Genomic DNA, 16,021 nt, shown 5'->3' with positions numbered 1-16,021 from the left:
CAGGCGCTGGAATGTTACCAGGCGCGAACGTCTAAGGCCTTCGATAAGCATGTAAAGCCTCGGTCCTTTCAAGTAGGTGATCTAGTGCTCGCCGTAAGGAGACCAATTATCATGACAAGACATACGGGGAATAAGTTTACACCTACATGGCATGGACTCTACGTCGTCAAAGAAGTCTACACAAACGAAGCGTACAAGATAGTTGATCAGGATGGGCTAAGAATTGGCCAAATCAACGGCAAGTTTCTCAATAAGTTTTACGCATAAAAAAAAATACCTTTGTACGAACTACGTTACGACTTGATCCCTGTCATTATAAAGGGTACGTATGCAGCTTAAAGAAATTTAAGTTCAGTCATGTGATGAAAAAATATATATTTGTGTATGTACATGAGTAAAATATATATATATATATATATATATGTGTGTGTGTGTGTGTGTGTGTGTATATATATATATATATATATATATATATATATAAATAAACAAATAAGAGAAGCAGAAATTCAAAAGAGGCTACAAGGCACTAGAGAACATCACTGAGAAAATGACAAAAAAAAACTTCCATTTAAGATATTTCAGCACTACAATAGTCGAATCCAGTAGCTTTGCCTAAGAGTATGCCTAATCCAATAAGATGAGCAACATCAAGTCAAGGTACCTAGTTAGTTCCCCAGCTCATGTTGCATGGCTTCCAACACATAGCGTAGGACATCCAAAGCTTTGAAATCCTTGTCAGAAAGAATTTGGACGGTCTCGATCTTGTTTATCGCCCCCCGCATCACTGAGGCCTCAAGCTTATGCCGAGTCAAAAGGCCTCCACTCTCAGAAATCAGTAGCGATATTTCGGCCCATTTGGCCCTGATGGCCTCCAACCTGGCTAGTAGTGTCTCTTTTTCTTGTAAGGCCCAAGAGTCACGTTCAAGTAGCACCTTTCGTTTAGCAAAAGCATTACTCTCATCGTACAGTATCTTCTCCAGATCGAACTTAGCCTCCTTTAGACGTTGCTCCTTACTTGTTTGAGTTAACTGAGAGGAATAGGATAACTGAAACTGATTGTACTTCTCCACGTTTTGAAAGTAATCATCGATGAGTTTTTTTAGAGGAGGGAGGTTGGCACCACAAATGTCGAAAATGGCTCGGAATATCTCATGTGTTTCTTTCTCCAGACTAAAAACCTTCTTGAAAGAAGTATGCATGATCTTCTTATGCATAGTCTCTCACATGGTCGAGGTTGCATGGCGTCAAACGTCGAAAACTACGGTGGCAGCACAGAACTCAAAAATCTTGGGGACGACTGGGGGTGGTACGCTATCTACTTGCCTCGGGAACTCACTATCACTTGGACTTGTCAAGGCCCTCGACACTTCTCCAGGTTGAAGAACCCTTCCTGCCACAGGCACCAAGGTGGAATTAGTTTCCTTGGCTACGAAATCTGAAGCCTCGATGTTTCCGATGACCACTGCCTTCTTGACATGAAGGATGTCACCGGGGATAGCACGTACTGGACAGAACCTTGGCACGGGATCCACCGGTAGAACATTGGAGGTACTAATGCCCTCAACGGCTGAGTCAATGGCAAAAGGGCCCACCAAAGATTCTTCGCTTTGTGAGGCTTCAAGTCCTTGAAGAGAGAGGTTCAGGGGTGACTGCAAAAGGGAAGACTAAATATAAACCATACAGTTTAAAAAAAAAAAAAAAGAGACACGATGAGAGGACTTATATATATAGAAAGGGATAACATATCAGTAGGTTGAGAGCGTTAGAAGCCACCAGATCATTCAAACCCTCTCAAGAAAATCGACATCCGAGGCCCTATGCTTTTTGGAGGGTCTCTTCCAACAACGATCACCGGTACTACTATGATTGTCCTCCTTAACCAGTTTGGAAACGTCTTTTTGTGCGATCGCCGCCACCTCCTCAGTCAGGCAAAATTGCTTCCCCCCATGGCCGATCCCTCTACCTTTGGGTAATCTTGGCGGCGCTGGGGGAGGAATAGCATTAGTCACTAACAAATGACGATTCCCTTCGAAGTAGTTCCCGTGCTTTGTTAACCACTAATCCTTGAACCGTGGGGTAACATGAGTGTGCGGATCCAATGTACGGGCCGACAAGAATACCTGAGACGAGGGCTTCATCTCGTGCATACTCTCCAGTAATGTAAAACGTTCTTCGGCGTAGGGGTGGGAGGTATTCCCCCTCTATCATTCGGAATGTCTTGATGGAAGTCGAACTATCGGCCAAAACGAAATGGACTATACGACTCTATAGTTCGGACATTACCACATTTGGAGGATATGTAGCCTGACCGCATGCTGAAGAAATAACTGGACTTCAAAAAGGACAGGTCTCTATCATCAGTTAGGCGTTCATGCCTGCTCCTGTTCAGAATGCTTGCGTGCTATTGAATACTGGCGCCGCTATGGATCAATTCCCGTGCCTCGTACTCGTCGAAGTAAATCGAGCCACCTTCGCCAGAAAAGCAAGCCATCTTGGGAACTTGAACAGCTGCAGGAACGGGGTAATGCGTGTTGAAGTAATGGGCCAGCCAACTATGGACATAATGCATGGGAAAGTGAAAGTCCATACACCTGATCGGATTCAAAGCTTCTGCTATCAGCCCTAGGCCATGATAGATGTTGACCAAGATCGGAACGGCAAGACTATAAATAGTCTCGTGAGCCATCAAACTAGCTATTTTCAAGACCCCCGGGGCGAAGGTACCGTTCTTTCTAGAAAAAATACAAAAAGGCATAACTAGCAGGATAGAAAGGCGGCCAGATAAGTTTTGTCCTTCAACTCGTCTTTGACCACTAGCTCCGAAAATAGTACGTTCTCCCTATTTGACCAATCTCGAAATGTAATCTGCAAACCGTCAGGATTTTGCGTGGATCGAGACTGAGAGGCTTTCTTTTGCTTCCGTGTAACAGGCTTGTCATATTTGTGAACCCCTAGGAACCAAAAAGAGATCCAGGAGCTGATAGACACTGAGGAGTCATGCTTCAAGGGAGTCGTGCAATTTTCTCTCTACGAGCACACTATCGAAAAATACACCTGAAAAAGGTGTTCACACGTCTTCGGCAAGTACCTCTCTTTGTCGCGGTGACTGGTTAGCTCTTTGAGGGAAGGAACCACCTCCTCGTAAAAGCTTCTTCTGACTGGAAGACCCCCGAGCAACCAGAGGTCCCACAAAGAAATCGATGCTTCGCCCACCGCGGTGTGGAGAGTTTTGGTTGAAGGGCACTAGGCTTCACAGAAAGCTCGAACTATGTCACCATTGCGATCATACGTGTACAAAGAAGCCGTCATTGTGCCAAGAAAACTGACGTCACGAAGGAATCACTCGTTTCGACCTACTACGACCTCAAGCCACTCCCAGTAACAGTTAACGAAGTTGAATTCTCCAAGGACTTTCGTCATGAAGGTCCAGCGGACCTGACCTCAATTATGCGACGTCCAAGAGTTAGCACTCGATCGGAATTTGGGGACTCCTCATGAATAGAAGATCGCAGGATCCATGCATGTTCTCCTCGGGTCAAGGGCACTTCCATCGACAATTTTGAAAGGATCATGTTGTCGTCTAGACTTGGCCAATGATCAGCGAAAGGAATGGCTAATGATTTTGCTACAGAAAGGCTAAGTCCTTCCTTCATGGGCTGACTCCGGTCTTTAAGAATCACGAGATGCCTCTTATCAGATGAAACGTGCTCGGTGAAGTGAACCATTGTTCTGCAAAAAAAATATCACAGGAGGGATAAGTTTCAACCATTTAAAGAAAAAAATAAATAAATAAAAAGAGAGAAAAATAAAACCCCTATCCTCCATGACAACTTGCTAAGAGAAAAGGACTGGGGAATCCGTAGTAGACCCTTCTAAGATCGAACGGGAGAGTTGTAAGTCTTTGCGGGGCCCTTTCCATGATGACTTGGATGCACAAGTGGCGCATAAGGCAGACCTTTCCAGGATCTGCCTTAGGGTGACCGAATGGGAGAGTTGTATGCCTTTGCAGGCCCCTCCCATGACGATCAGGTGCACGAACGGTGCTACGAGGTGAACCTTTCAAGGATCCTCCATAGGGTGATCGAATGGGAGAGTTATAAGCCATTGCGGGGCCTCTCCCATGATGATCAGGATGTATGAACAGTGCTACGAGGCAAACCTTTCGAGGATCCTCCCTAGGGTGATCGATGGGAGAGTTGTAAGTCTTTACGGGGCCCCTCTCATGACGATCAAGATGCATGAATGGTGCTATGAGGCAAACCTTTCGAGGATCCTGCCTATGGTGATCGAATGGGAAAGTTGTAAGCCTTTGCGAGGCCCCCCATGATGATCATGATGCATGAATGGTGCTACGAGGCAAACCTTTCGAGGATCCTCCCTAGGGTGATCGAATGGGGGAGTTGTAATCCTTTGCGGGGCCCCTCCCATGACGATCAGGATGCATGAACGATGCTACGAGGCAAACCTTTCAAGGATCCTCCTAGGGTGATCGAATGGGAGAGTTGTAAGCCTTTGCGGGGCTCCTCCCACGACGATCAGGATGCACGAATATGAGGAAGAACATGTATACCAAAGAGTCGGTCACACGGAGGTGAGAGAAAATAACCCACCCTGATTACTGATGGCCGACGAGTTTTAAAAAAAATGGTTGTGCTCTCTTAAGTTACGCTTCAACTTCTACAAAAAGCAAGAGGGGCAAGTTAGTAGAAAAAAAACATATTAAATATATAAAAAAATAAAAGAAAAGAAAAGGAGATCGTGACATAACAAAAATTTAAAAAGGGGTAGTAAAAAAAAGAATAAAAAAAATAAAAGAAGAAAGAAAGAAAAGAAAGGGAAATTGTAAAAAAATAATAATAATAATAAAAGCAAAAAAAATAAAAATAAAAATAAACGTAAGGAAAGAAAAACAAAAGAAAAAAAATCAAGAAAAAAAATATAGATATGAAAACAAAAAGAAGGGAAACCCTAATTTCCCATTTTTTTTTCCTTCTCACTTACAGCTTCCTACGGTAGTTCTGAACAGATGGTCGTCTCCCCACAACAATCCAAGTCTGATTTGCAACGACGTGCAAACTGCAAAGGACGTAAGAACAAAAAAAATCACACTTCAAGATGAAGAAAATCATGTGTCCTGCCAGTATATATATAGTTAAGTTCGGACGGAATTTTCTACTAATCAATTGAAATTTGATAAGATCACAAGTTATCTGAACTGAATGCTGGTTGTTAGGTTTTAGAATCCCGATTTTAGCCAAAATTGGTTAAGATTCAAAAAAATCACACTCGATTGGATGTTGGTTGTTGGGTTTCAGAATGCTGGTTGTTGGTTGTTGGGTTAGCCGAAATTTGATAAGTTCAGACTCGGTGCATCTTCAACAACATTGGTAGCAGGTGGATCAAGAGTTTTCTGCAGCAAGACAATTGGATCATTAATTGCTTTGGATTCTGTCGAGCAAATTAAAAATATTTGTTGCCTCAATGATAACCTCAGGATATCCGGTCGTTCAAAATCTTCAAAGTTGTGGTAAAATGAATTACAAAACATTTTTTGCTAAAAAAAATTTGAGACAGCTGCTTGAATTGGGGGCAATGATGAAGTTTTGAATCTCCAGATTAAACGACGAGGAATTTTGAGCTTAAATTTTAGGAGAATCTGTGCATAAGCAGACAAATGCTTAGGAAAAACAAGCAAACAACTCATATGGAGAAGGAAATCTCACTAGAAATTTGGCTGGTATTGTTGGTAAGTGGTATCGCTGGCATCGCTGGTAAGTGAGTATCGTTGGTATCGCTGATAAGTGGTATCGTTGGCATCGCTGGTAAGTGAGTATCGTTGGTATCGCTGGCATCGTTGGTAAGTGGTATCGTTGGCATCGCTGGTAAGTGAGTATCGTTGGTATCACTAGTAAGTGGTATCGCCAGCATCGCTGGTAAGTGAGTATCGCTGGTATCGCTAGCATCGCTGGTATCGCTGGTAAGTGGCATCGCTGGTAAGTGGGTATCGTTGGTATCGCTGATAAGTGGTATTGTTGGCATTTCTGGTAAGTGAGTATCGTTGGTATCGCTGGCATCGCTGGTATCACTGGCATCGCTGGTAAGTGGTATCGCTGGTAAGTGAGTATCGCTAGGAAAGCTTGATCTCGCTCATGGGGAGAATCTCGCTAGTAAGGTTGTCTTACAATACTTTGGCTCTTCAAAATTTCTTCCATTTAAGTTCAAATTCATATTCCATTCAAATTGGAATTAAATTCAAATGTTATTCCAAATTTCAGTCTAAAGTTTAAGGAGATTCTAATTCAAATTTTATTCTAAATTCAAGCCAGCCAAATCGGGTGATAAGATAGATGTCAAATTCGTCCCAAATTAAAATTTGGCCATATCCCAAATTTTATCAAAATTTAAATGGTTGACTTTGATATTGAATTATGAATAAAATGTCAAGTTAAAATTTGGCTATATTCCAAAATTTATCCCAAATTCGAGTTAAACTTATGTACTGAATTCATAGTTTGACTAACACATCAATTGAGGTCAAATTTAAGAACAAATATATTTGAATTTCGATCACAACTTTATTTTTTTTTTTCGAGATTCACACACCCGTAAGCGTGCATAAATCTCGAAAGAGGGGCATTTATTGAAGGATAAAATTTTGGACCAATCACAAGTCACCACATTGTTTGCTAAATTAATAACGGATTTCTAAATCATAAAATTTGGGTCCAATTAGAAGTTGACACATGTCCCGAATTGAGTTGAAGACAAGTTTTGATGACATCACACGGTTGAATCAGATGAGATTAAATTGGCCCAATTTGATATTATTATTTGGGTTTAAAGTCCAAACTACAAAAAAAAAAAAAAAAAAAAAAAAAAAAAAAAAAAAAAAAGTTGAATTGGATCCAAATTTCAGATCAGGTCCAAAACCAACTAATTGGGTCTAAGGGCCAGGCCCATGGACCAACCAAGCTCACAAAGCCCGCCTGAGAACTCTATAAATAGAGAAGTTCTTTTCATTTGTAGGGGCAACATTTTCTATATTCAGAGAGCTCAGAGAGAATTCATCAACAAGCAGAAGACTCCCAAGACTTCTGAAGCTGCACTCCTATAAGACGGAAGATCCCTGAAGACACAAAGACTCTTCCAAGACTTCTACTCCAAGCTTTCAAGACTTCTACTTCAAACTTCCAAGACTTCTATTTCAAGAACGTTCGGCGCTCTTCTTCTTCAAGTCAAGCACATTCACACAAATGAGAGAGAATCAGAGGATCAAGTATTAGAGATCAAACCACATCGCATCAAATCAACTTTAACATCAACACCAACTCAAGTTCAACTCCACGAAACACGTTTATCCGGAAACCTCGTGCAAAAAATATCATTATAGCAGTTTCATATTTTCATACAAAACACCCAACAAACCAGAATTAATCCGAATTAAATGTTTATAAGATGCTCTGATACCAATTGCTGGATCGACACCATCATGCAGTGGAAGAGTTCAGGATCTATAAACACTCTAATTCATTAATTTTGGTTGAAAATAAACATACAAAAACAGAGTATAATGGGTTTCAAGTACATACCTTGGCCGAACCAACAAAATCTCTATTTCCAGCTGCTAAATCCTCTGAATCATTGTGTAGACTACCACAAGATCTTCCCTACTATCTTCTTGGTGCTCTAGATTGAGTTGTAGGACTCAAAATAAGTTTGAATCGAAGGGAATATGGAGAAAGCTCATTGAACCAACCCATTGAAGAACACATTTTTCATCCAATTTTTTCTGCAAAAATTCAATCGATTCATCATTTATTCTTTACTCCAATCTATTCAATATATTGCAGACTATCATGCAAAGAGATGTGCTGCATGAGATGCAGCTCATGCTTGGAGTAAATCAAGGAAGAGATGGTGGGTTCCTTGTAAGCTAATTGAAGATGAACTTTGAAAAACTCATTTTCAATTTTGTGTAATTTTTCAATTTCCAAAATCTATTTTGATTTTAAAATCATATTTTATTTCTAAAATCAGAATTTATTAATTTTACAAATTAATTTTCTAATAAAATTAATAAATAATTATTTAAACAATTAAAATAATTATAATTAATTTAATATCCAATATTAAATTAATGTTTACACAAATTCATCTTCATATATTTAAATCATATTTGAATATATATTTTTTTTCAATTTCGTTTGATTTTAATTTGAACGTTTCAAATTAACTTATTACGCTACTCCAGAGCTAATACATTTCTGAACTAGTAGGGGGACTTTATTGACCTACAGATCATGGACTCCAATGATCCGAGATTAATCGACTAAACTCATTAGACTGATCTAACCCCATTTGTTAACTAATAGATCACTCTACTAAAGCCCATAGTTGAACTCCCTTCACTATAGATATATTATGTCCACTCGATATAACCATGATTAGTAAGTTAACCTTTCACAGGTTGTTCGCAATGATGGCTAGGTTAAATCTCTGTTTTACCCCCGAAATTACCTATTGTTTCTTAAATCCCCATTGATCCTCAAATGAACAATTTTTTTGTGATCCAATCACAAAACTGGGTCCCTTTTATAACAGATGAGAGGGCGGGATCCCTTGTTCAAGCCCCAGAATCAGCACTTAAGGGAACAACCTCTCTACTATCCCTAAAGCAGGTAGGAGTGAATTCCCTTTTGCACCCTATGTCCCTAGCTATCTATCCAGTCTTACCCCTGAAATGACAGTCATATTGAGTCGGCGCTGTTGAGCCAATCACTTATGCAAATCTAAGGGCAATCCCGAATAAACAAGAGTTCATAGTTAGCTCAGGATTAAGGTCAAGTTACCTAGGTAATCGCTTTGAAATAGTCAGTCTTAAATAATAAACAGCGTTATAAAGTAAGAATGACTCATTTCGTGGTCCGATCTTGTACAAATTCTTTTGCATAAGGACACCCTCACTCCTCATGTCCAACTTGAACGAATTAGGATCACTTCGTTTGTAGAACTTTACAACTCCTTGTAACAACTACAGAGCAGGTCGTATCCAATAGTGTTACCAGAATAAGGTACCTAACCTTATCCATATATTATGGATCATTTTGACTATTTACTCGAACCTGATTCACCTTTATGTCTTCACATAAAGTTCAAATACTCATCCAATAGTCAAGGGACTTTTAAGTTTATTGGATTTCTATTCAAGCAATATATCTATTCAATAACACCTTTATTAAATTTTTAGAATAAGCTCCATTGTTTACATACCACGAGTTTTAGGACATAAAATCCAACCTTGTATATTGTACACCTCACTAGCTTTAGGACAAGTGGGAGATTGTTGGGGCTGATACCCTAAATCTGGTAGGGTTTTGTAGTTTGTAATTGTATTGTACAAACATTTTATTTATTTAATAAAATATGAGATGTTTTATTTGACATTTACTAACATTTAACCCATAAACCAATAAGCTAATATCCAATGTTATATTCTGTAGCTTAAACATATATGTGAAGACATACAGATAGATTATGTTTAAGTGATAACCTAAATGGTCTGTAATAGATGGATAAAACTGGATACCTTATCCTTGTGACACTATGAGTACGACCCACTTTGTAGATGTTACAATTGTTGTGATGTGCTACAAATGATCCGATCCTGATAATTGATGTGGAGACATGTGAGTAGGGATATTATATACAAAGGACTTTGTATAAGACCAGACCACGAAATGACTAGTCTTATTATTTAACACCATTCATAATAGAGACTTACATTTCACTAAGATGACCATAGGTGACATGACCTGAATCCTGAGTGAGTTGTGAACTCCTACCTATAGAGGCAATCATTTGATTTGTATGGGTGAGAGTGGTCAGATCGCCGATTCAACAAGCCTACCATTTTGGGGTTGTCTGATTGGGGAGCTGGGAACATAGTTACACAAGACGAAATTCACTCCTTCCCCGAGATTGAGAAAAGTAGATAAATTGCTCTCTTAAGGTCTGATTCCGGGGCATGAACAATGTGGCGCCACCCCCTTTCTTGGCCCGAGAAGAGTTTGGTCATAGTTTGACTATGATTTATTGTTCGTTAGAGAGATCATTAGTACTTAGGGAGTTAAATGTAACTATAGGAGCAAAACCATAATTTTGGCCCAATTGTACTTACGAGCAATTTGTGAAGAATCATTGCACTATTGACTAGTTTTATCCAATAAACATAGAAATATATTTGTAGTGCAAATAGTTCAGTTGTCGGTTTTAATAAAGTGCCTGAAAGTTAATGAATGTTGAATAATATAATCAAAAGAGTTTAATTAATTATTCAAGTACCATTGGAGCTTCAAGCTACAAGACCATGAGGTCCCCTTTGTAGCTCAATAGAGATTAAATGAGAATCAATTTTGGATTAATTTGAATTGTTCAGATTAATTGAGAGAATTAATTATATGTGATATAATTAATTTAATTTAATTATATATGATATAATTATTATGATGTATTTGATACATTATAATATAAAGTTTATATGAGAGGAAATAAATATTTGAATATAATTCAAATATTAATTATGTGAATTTGATTCATATAATTAAATTTAATATAAATGAGATTTATGTTAAATATCGTTGATGAGGGAATTAAAACTATAGGTTATATTGTATGTGATACAATATTAAAACCATAGGTTATATATTATATATGATATAATATATACTTATACACACACATATATATACATATAATTAGTTGGTTATTAAAATTAAAATTATTTTTAATTTTAATTTCCCTCCCATATTCTTTCTCAACCCTGGTTGGGAGATTCTTCCTTATTCTTATTCACTTTTGTTTTTCTCAGAGAGCTGTTCTAATTTTATAGAATAGTTATGTAATTGGCTTTCTCCCCCCAATATCTCTTCTCCTCTCTTTTAATTCCTCTTTTCTTCCAAAAAGACAGAGCCTACAAAACTCCTAGATTCTCATCCCAGAGAATACAGGGGTTAGTATCTTTTTCATCCCTATTTTCTATTCTTAATTTGTCTGTAAGCATGCTGTTGTCTCATTAAAATGCATAACAGTATGTATTTCTTCTGTAAAATTGTAAATTCTGTAAAATTTGGGATTTGGGTCTGATCCCGTTTCCGCTCAAGGACTTTCACCTGTTCCTTCATTGGTCATACCCACTGCCGCATTTTATAACATATTGCGTGAGGGGCAACTAAGTCTATTGCATCTCTAACGCGATGGTGATCCTTATTGCGATAAAAAAGTTCACAACAAACTATATGAAAATTGGGAAAAGCATAACAAAGTTACACATTTTATAACTTATCGTGTTAGAGATGATCATATGTAATCTTAACAGGATCTTTTTTAAATACAACATAAGAATTTTATTGATTATCATATTAGGGTTAACTGCGATATATTATAAATTATAAAATGGAATATGACAATAACCAAAATCTAAATTTCATATGTTTGCGAGGAATGAGTAAAAAAAAACATAAAAGGGAAGGTCTCAAGGAGAGGGGAGGAAAAAAAAAAAAAAGAAAACTCATTTGTTAATCGTGGGTCCAAATAAGCCATAGTCGTCTTCTAGGCGGGAAGCTACGAAAAGAATTAGAACCAAAGCAGCTTCCATGGCGGGAACGACCTAAAAGAAGAGAACACACACTCGAAGAAGAAACGCTCAAGTAAAGAGAGGAAGAGTGATTTTCTTGTAAACTGAAGTAGCGAGTAGAAATCAGCAATGTCTTCGCAATATCCAGTCCCAAAATGGGCTTCCAAGCCTTGTGTAATGGGCATCGATGAAGCTGGTCGAGGCCCTGTTTTAGGTTTTCTATGTTCCCTTTCGTTTCGTTCCATTTCTGCCTCTTTAATTCCGCTTCGATCATCATATTTTGGGATATGGTTTTGATTACTCTTTTCTTTCTGAAATATTACTGCATTTGATGATCTCAGGGCCAATGGTGTATGGATGCTTGTACTGCGCTAGTTCATATTTGAAAGAACTTTCGTCTTTGAATTTTGCAGGTTTAGCTTTTTGCTTCTATCGTTTTTCTTTTAACTGTTGTTCATCATTTCCCTATTTCGTTTACTTTTCTTCCAACTTGTGATGTTTTGCATGTAGACTCGAAAACTTTGAAAGAAGAGAAGAGGGAGGAATTGTTTGAAGATTTGAAGGCTAACGAGTCAATTGGATGGGCTGTTGATGTCATAGATCCTCGAGAACTTTCATCGAAAATGCTAAATAAGTCAGTCTTTAGTGATTTATAAATTCTTTCATTTGCATAAATACTCTAATTTTCACTTTACCCATTGAATTCGACGGTATAGAGAATGGAACTTAGCTGAAATCTCGTCTTTCTTGAGAAATGGTATTACATGACTACCCAGAAGCTTAAGTTGATAATGGGTGAACTTTATATATATTTGTACATGTATTGACCTTATTAATTTCACCACTAAACCCAAAAACTCAAACACTTAAGTTGATTGATTAACATAAATTTGGTATTTTTTATATTTCTTTTAACTAATGGAAGGTAAGGAAGCCTATCTTCATTCAGAGTTAGGAAGAGTCAGCAAAAGACTGGAATATGGATAATGATGCTTTCCCTCCCCCTTCTATTTTTGTTAACTTATGCACATCAAAGGGTCATGCCTTGGACTAAAGTATTTCTTTTACTTTATTGATCAACAGAGTAAAGATAAACCTAAATGAAATATCACATGACTCTGCAATGGGTCTAGTCACCAAGGTTCTAGGCATTGGAGTTCTTTTAACTGAGGTAACTCTCTCCCTGGTTTCTTCATTGATTGATGAAAGAAAACTAAAATTGTTAAGGATACAGTCTCCCAATAGAGAAAGCAGATGAAACGAACAAGGGAAGTCTAATGAATGGCCTTTGGTAACTTCCAATTATCTTAAGATCATGATTCTATGGATATCATTTGGAGAAGAGAGAGCATGTAGAATCTTGAACTTCATATATTATCATTTCATAAGTTCTTTTGGGAGGGAAAATATAAATAATAATAATAATAAAAGAAATCAAACCACAGATTATCTTTGATGCCTTTTTCTTGTTAATTATAGATCTACACCAAAGTAAACGAGAAGGTATATGAACAAGTTTTATATCTTGATTACAGTAATAGGGTGTGACACATTCTTTTTGAGGAAGACCTGTAAGAATTAAATTTGGGAAGTCATATTCTTGATCTTTTCAGGTCCATAAGCTAGAGGGAAAGAAAATCCTCGTTCAGCATATCTCATCTTTCATTGCCTCAAAAAGATTTTTTGTTATCCATTGATGATTTGAAGTCATTTGCAGATTTTTTCTGCCCATTCTTCTTTCAGACTCCATGCATCCAACCTTACCTTGGGTGCCCCATGAACAATGTTAGATTAATCACTTCCATTTATTTTCAGGTTTATGTGGATACTGTTGGTGATCCTGAAAAGTACAGAATTAAGTTGTCTGAAAAATTTCCCAGTGTAAAATTTGTAGTTGCAAAGAAAGCTGATAGTTTATATCCTGTTGTCAGTGGGGCAAGCATAGTCGCAAAGGTAATGCTAATGCTTCCTTTTAAGATATAGCATTCCAACTGTTTCCCACACTTAAATTCATCAATTTGACTTGCAGGTCACAAGAGATCGTGCATTGCGGGAATGGGCATTGGAGGAAACAGCTGAAAACATGCATAGAAACTTTGGTTCTGGATACCCTGGAGGTCAATTCATCCGCTAAATACTTTTTTGCAAAATATTATAATCAGGTTTTCATTGCCCAGGGTGAAATCAATAATGCTCTTGTGATTTAATCTATATAGATCCAACAACTAAATGTTGGTTAGAAGATCACAAGCACTCGGTATTTGGGTTCCCCACATTAGTCCGCTTCAGTTGGGGTACCTGCACGTCATATTTCAAAGACATTGTTGAAGTATCATGGTTAGTTTTTACTCTGCCTTGTAAGAATTGTAGTTACTTTGCAGAAATTAGCTCATTAAGCCATATACAATTTCTTTATGTTCTCCATGGTATAGAAAGGAATGGCTTTTGTTCTTCTGATCTGTTTGCCTCATGATACCATTATTTATGATGGACGTGGAGTAAATTCTCCTCTTATTATAGCCTTGCATCTCTTATAGGACATTGGAATATTTTTGTAAATCATTTGGCATGTTTTGTCATATTTTGTAATTTTATCTTATCAATGTAATGAAGGATAATTTTTTCATTTAAAAAAAAGATGGGCAAACTGCATACTGTTCGAAAATATTTTCACAACAATTGAATTATCAGTAATTTAGTTAAACAAACCAGATCACTGTGTTATTAAAAATTGTTCAAGTATTCTTGTCCAAAATGTTGGTAGTTGTCACAACATCCATACAGCTCTAGGTATTTTGTGATAAGTGCTTTAGTTGGTGGTGGTGGGATTGATTTAATGAAAGCACTGTCTTAAAATATGTTTGAATATTATATGGAATTTAGTAATTAATGATAGTTTTTCTTTTTTTTTGTTAATGTAGTGCTCTTCTCATTTTTTCTGGAACATCATCCTGCTCCGATGCACTGGGATGTTCATTTCTTTCCCATTCTAAATTTTAACTTGATTTGTTCATTGGAAATGAATGGTTGTACCTTTACTCTAGTCTATAGTTGGTTTAGTGCATCCCACTTTTATTGTACAGTAGTTGGACTTCCAAACAGTTTGGGTTCGTTCCTGATGTCTACTTCTTGATACACTTAGGTTCATTTTGTTGTGTTCAGTTTCACTTACTTACACTTTACCTAATCTCATGGGACAATGGTCACTTTCTAAACATTTGGTTATTAAGAAACTCACAAGATTGTCGTATTCTAAGTAGGTGGCCTTGGCATCCATAGCGTTCTAACCTATTTTTCAAAATCCTGTGCCACAAGGCCAACCTAGAATGGCTACAACTAGTTTCTTTTCATCAATTTCGCTTCTCATAAATCATCAAACATCACAATCTGATTTATTTGATTCCCTGTGAGCTGAAATTAGATGCCAAAACTTCTGATACTTTCCTGTCAGTCTCACAAACTTAAATTAGACTTTGTTATCAAGTTCTTTTGATTATATTCACAGTGATATCATATATACATATTATTTATATGCTTGATTTACAGGGAGTCGGACAAAGTGGATGAAGATGGGGCAACGACGGGAAGTGGTAAGAAACAATTAAGACTAAGCAGTGTTGGTATCACCACATCGAAGAGAAAGAGTGAAGAAATTGAATCAAACGCCAAAGGACGGTGCAAGTTTTTCCAGGCTAGAAAACTTGAACAACTCACTCATTTTTGAATGTTTGATTACAATTCTATGTTTCAACCATCCTCCACATGTTAAAGATTAATCAAGTAGCTGATAACCAATAGTTTGGCTGTGTACTAACTGGGTGTTGTGCTTAGAAGACATTTTTTAGATGGTAACCGGCATGTACTTGACTTTCTTTAAAGGTATTTCAATGTCTGTAATAGCCTAAGTTTCAAATCAAATACATAATTTTGTGGTTAAAAAATACTTTTGGTCTCTAAACTTTCATGAAAATAAAAATTTAGTTCGTATACTTTGATTTGTAATGATTTAGTTCATATACTTTCAATTTTGTAACAATTTAGCTCTTGAATTTTAGTATGTATAAGTTTGATCTTTATACTTTAAAATTTGTAACAATTTAGTTCTTAAAGTAAGAAAAAATCATCAAAATTAGGTGTCTATTTTTATTATTTTATGATGTAGACTTTGTGTTTTGTAAAAATATTGAGTTTCTAATTAGTTTATCGATTTATTTATGCAAGAAATTTAATTAAATCTTAACACTAATGCCTACAATAGGGATTAAATTATTACAAATTTTAAAGTGTAAGGACTAAATTATTACATAGTAAAGTTTAGGAGCGCTAAATTATTACAAAATTAAAAGTACAAGGATTAAATTGTTACTCCTATAAAATTTAGGTGGAAAG

General features: G+C 37.0%; 1 protein-coding gene across 1 annotated transcript; it reads left to right on the top strand.

Moving 5' to 3' along the window:
* Nucleotides 1-11,486: 11,486 nt before the first annotated feature.
* On the top strand, nucleotides 11,487-15,621 carry LOC120088895 (Polynucleotidyl transferase, ribonuclease H-like superfamily protein). The gene is made up of 8 exons (XM_039046336.2): nucleotides 11,487-11,846; nucleotides 11,974-12,045; nucleotides 12,143-12,266; nucleotides 12,716-12,803; nucleotides 13,448-13,585; nucleotides 13,662-13,749; nucleotides 13,849-13,969; nucleotides 15,179-15,621. The coding sequence occupies exons 1-8, from the start codon at nucleotides 11,762-11,764 to the stop codon at nucleotides 15,354-15,356; spliced, it is 894 nt and encodes a 297-aa protein (XP_038902264.1). The 5' UTR covers nucleotides 11,487-11,761; the 3' UTR covers nucleotides 15,357-15,621.
* The last annotated feature ends 400 nt before the right edge of the window (nucleotides 15,622-16,021 follow it).

Source organism: Benincasa hispida, chromosome 1 (assembly GCF_027475165.1).
Source record: "Benincasa hispida cultivar pf3 chromosome 1, pf3_genome.v1.1, whole genome shotgun sequence".
In the NCBI taxonomy this organism is placed as follows: domain Eukaryota; kingdom Viridiplantae; phylum Streptophyta; class Magnoliopsida; order Cucurbitales; family Cucurbitaceae; genus Benincasa; species Benincasa hispida.
The sequence above is the reverse complement of the archived record's forward strand: the minus strand, read 5'-3'. Positions and strand labels throughout refer to the sequence as shown.

Excerpts from the sequence above, each read along its gene's own strand:
- LOC120088895 (XM_039046336.2), top strand. The coding sequence starts at position 11,762 with ATGTCTTCGCAATATCCAGTCCCAAAATGGGCTTCCAAGCCTTGTGTA. Across the intron at positions 13,750-13,848 it reads TGGTTCTGGATACCCTGGAG|ATCCAACAACTAAATGTTGG; the intron begins GTCAATTCATCC and ends TAATCTATATAG. Across the intron at positions 13,970-15,178 it reads GACATTGTTGAAGTATCATG|GGAGTCGGACAAAGTGGATG; the intron begins GTTAGTTTTTAC and ends CTTGATTTACAG.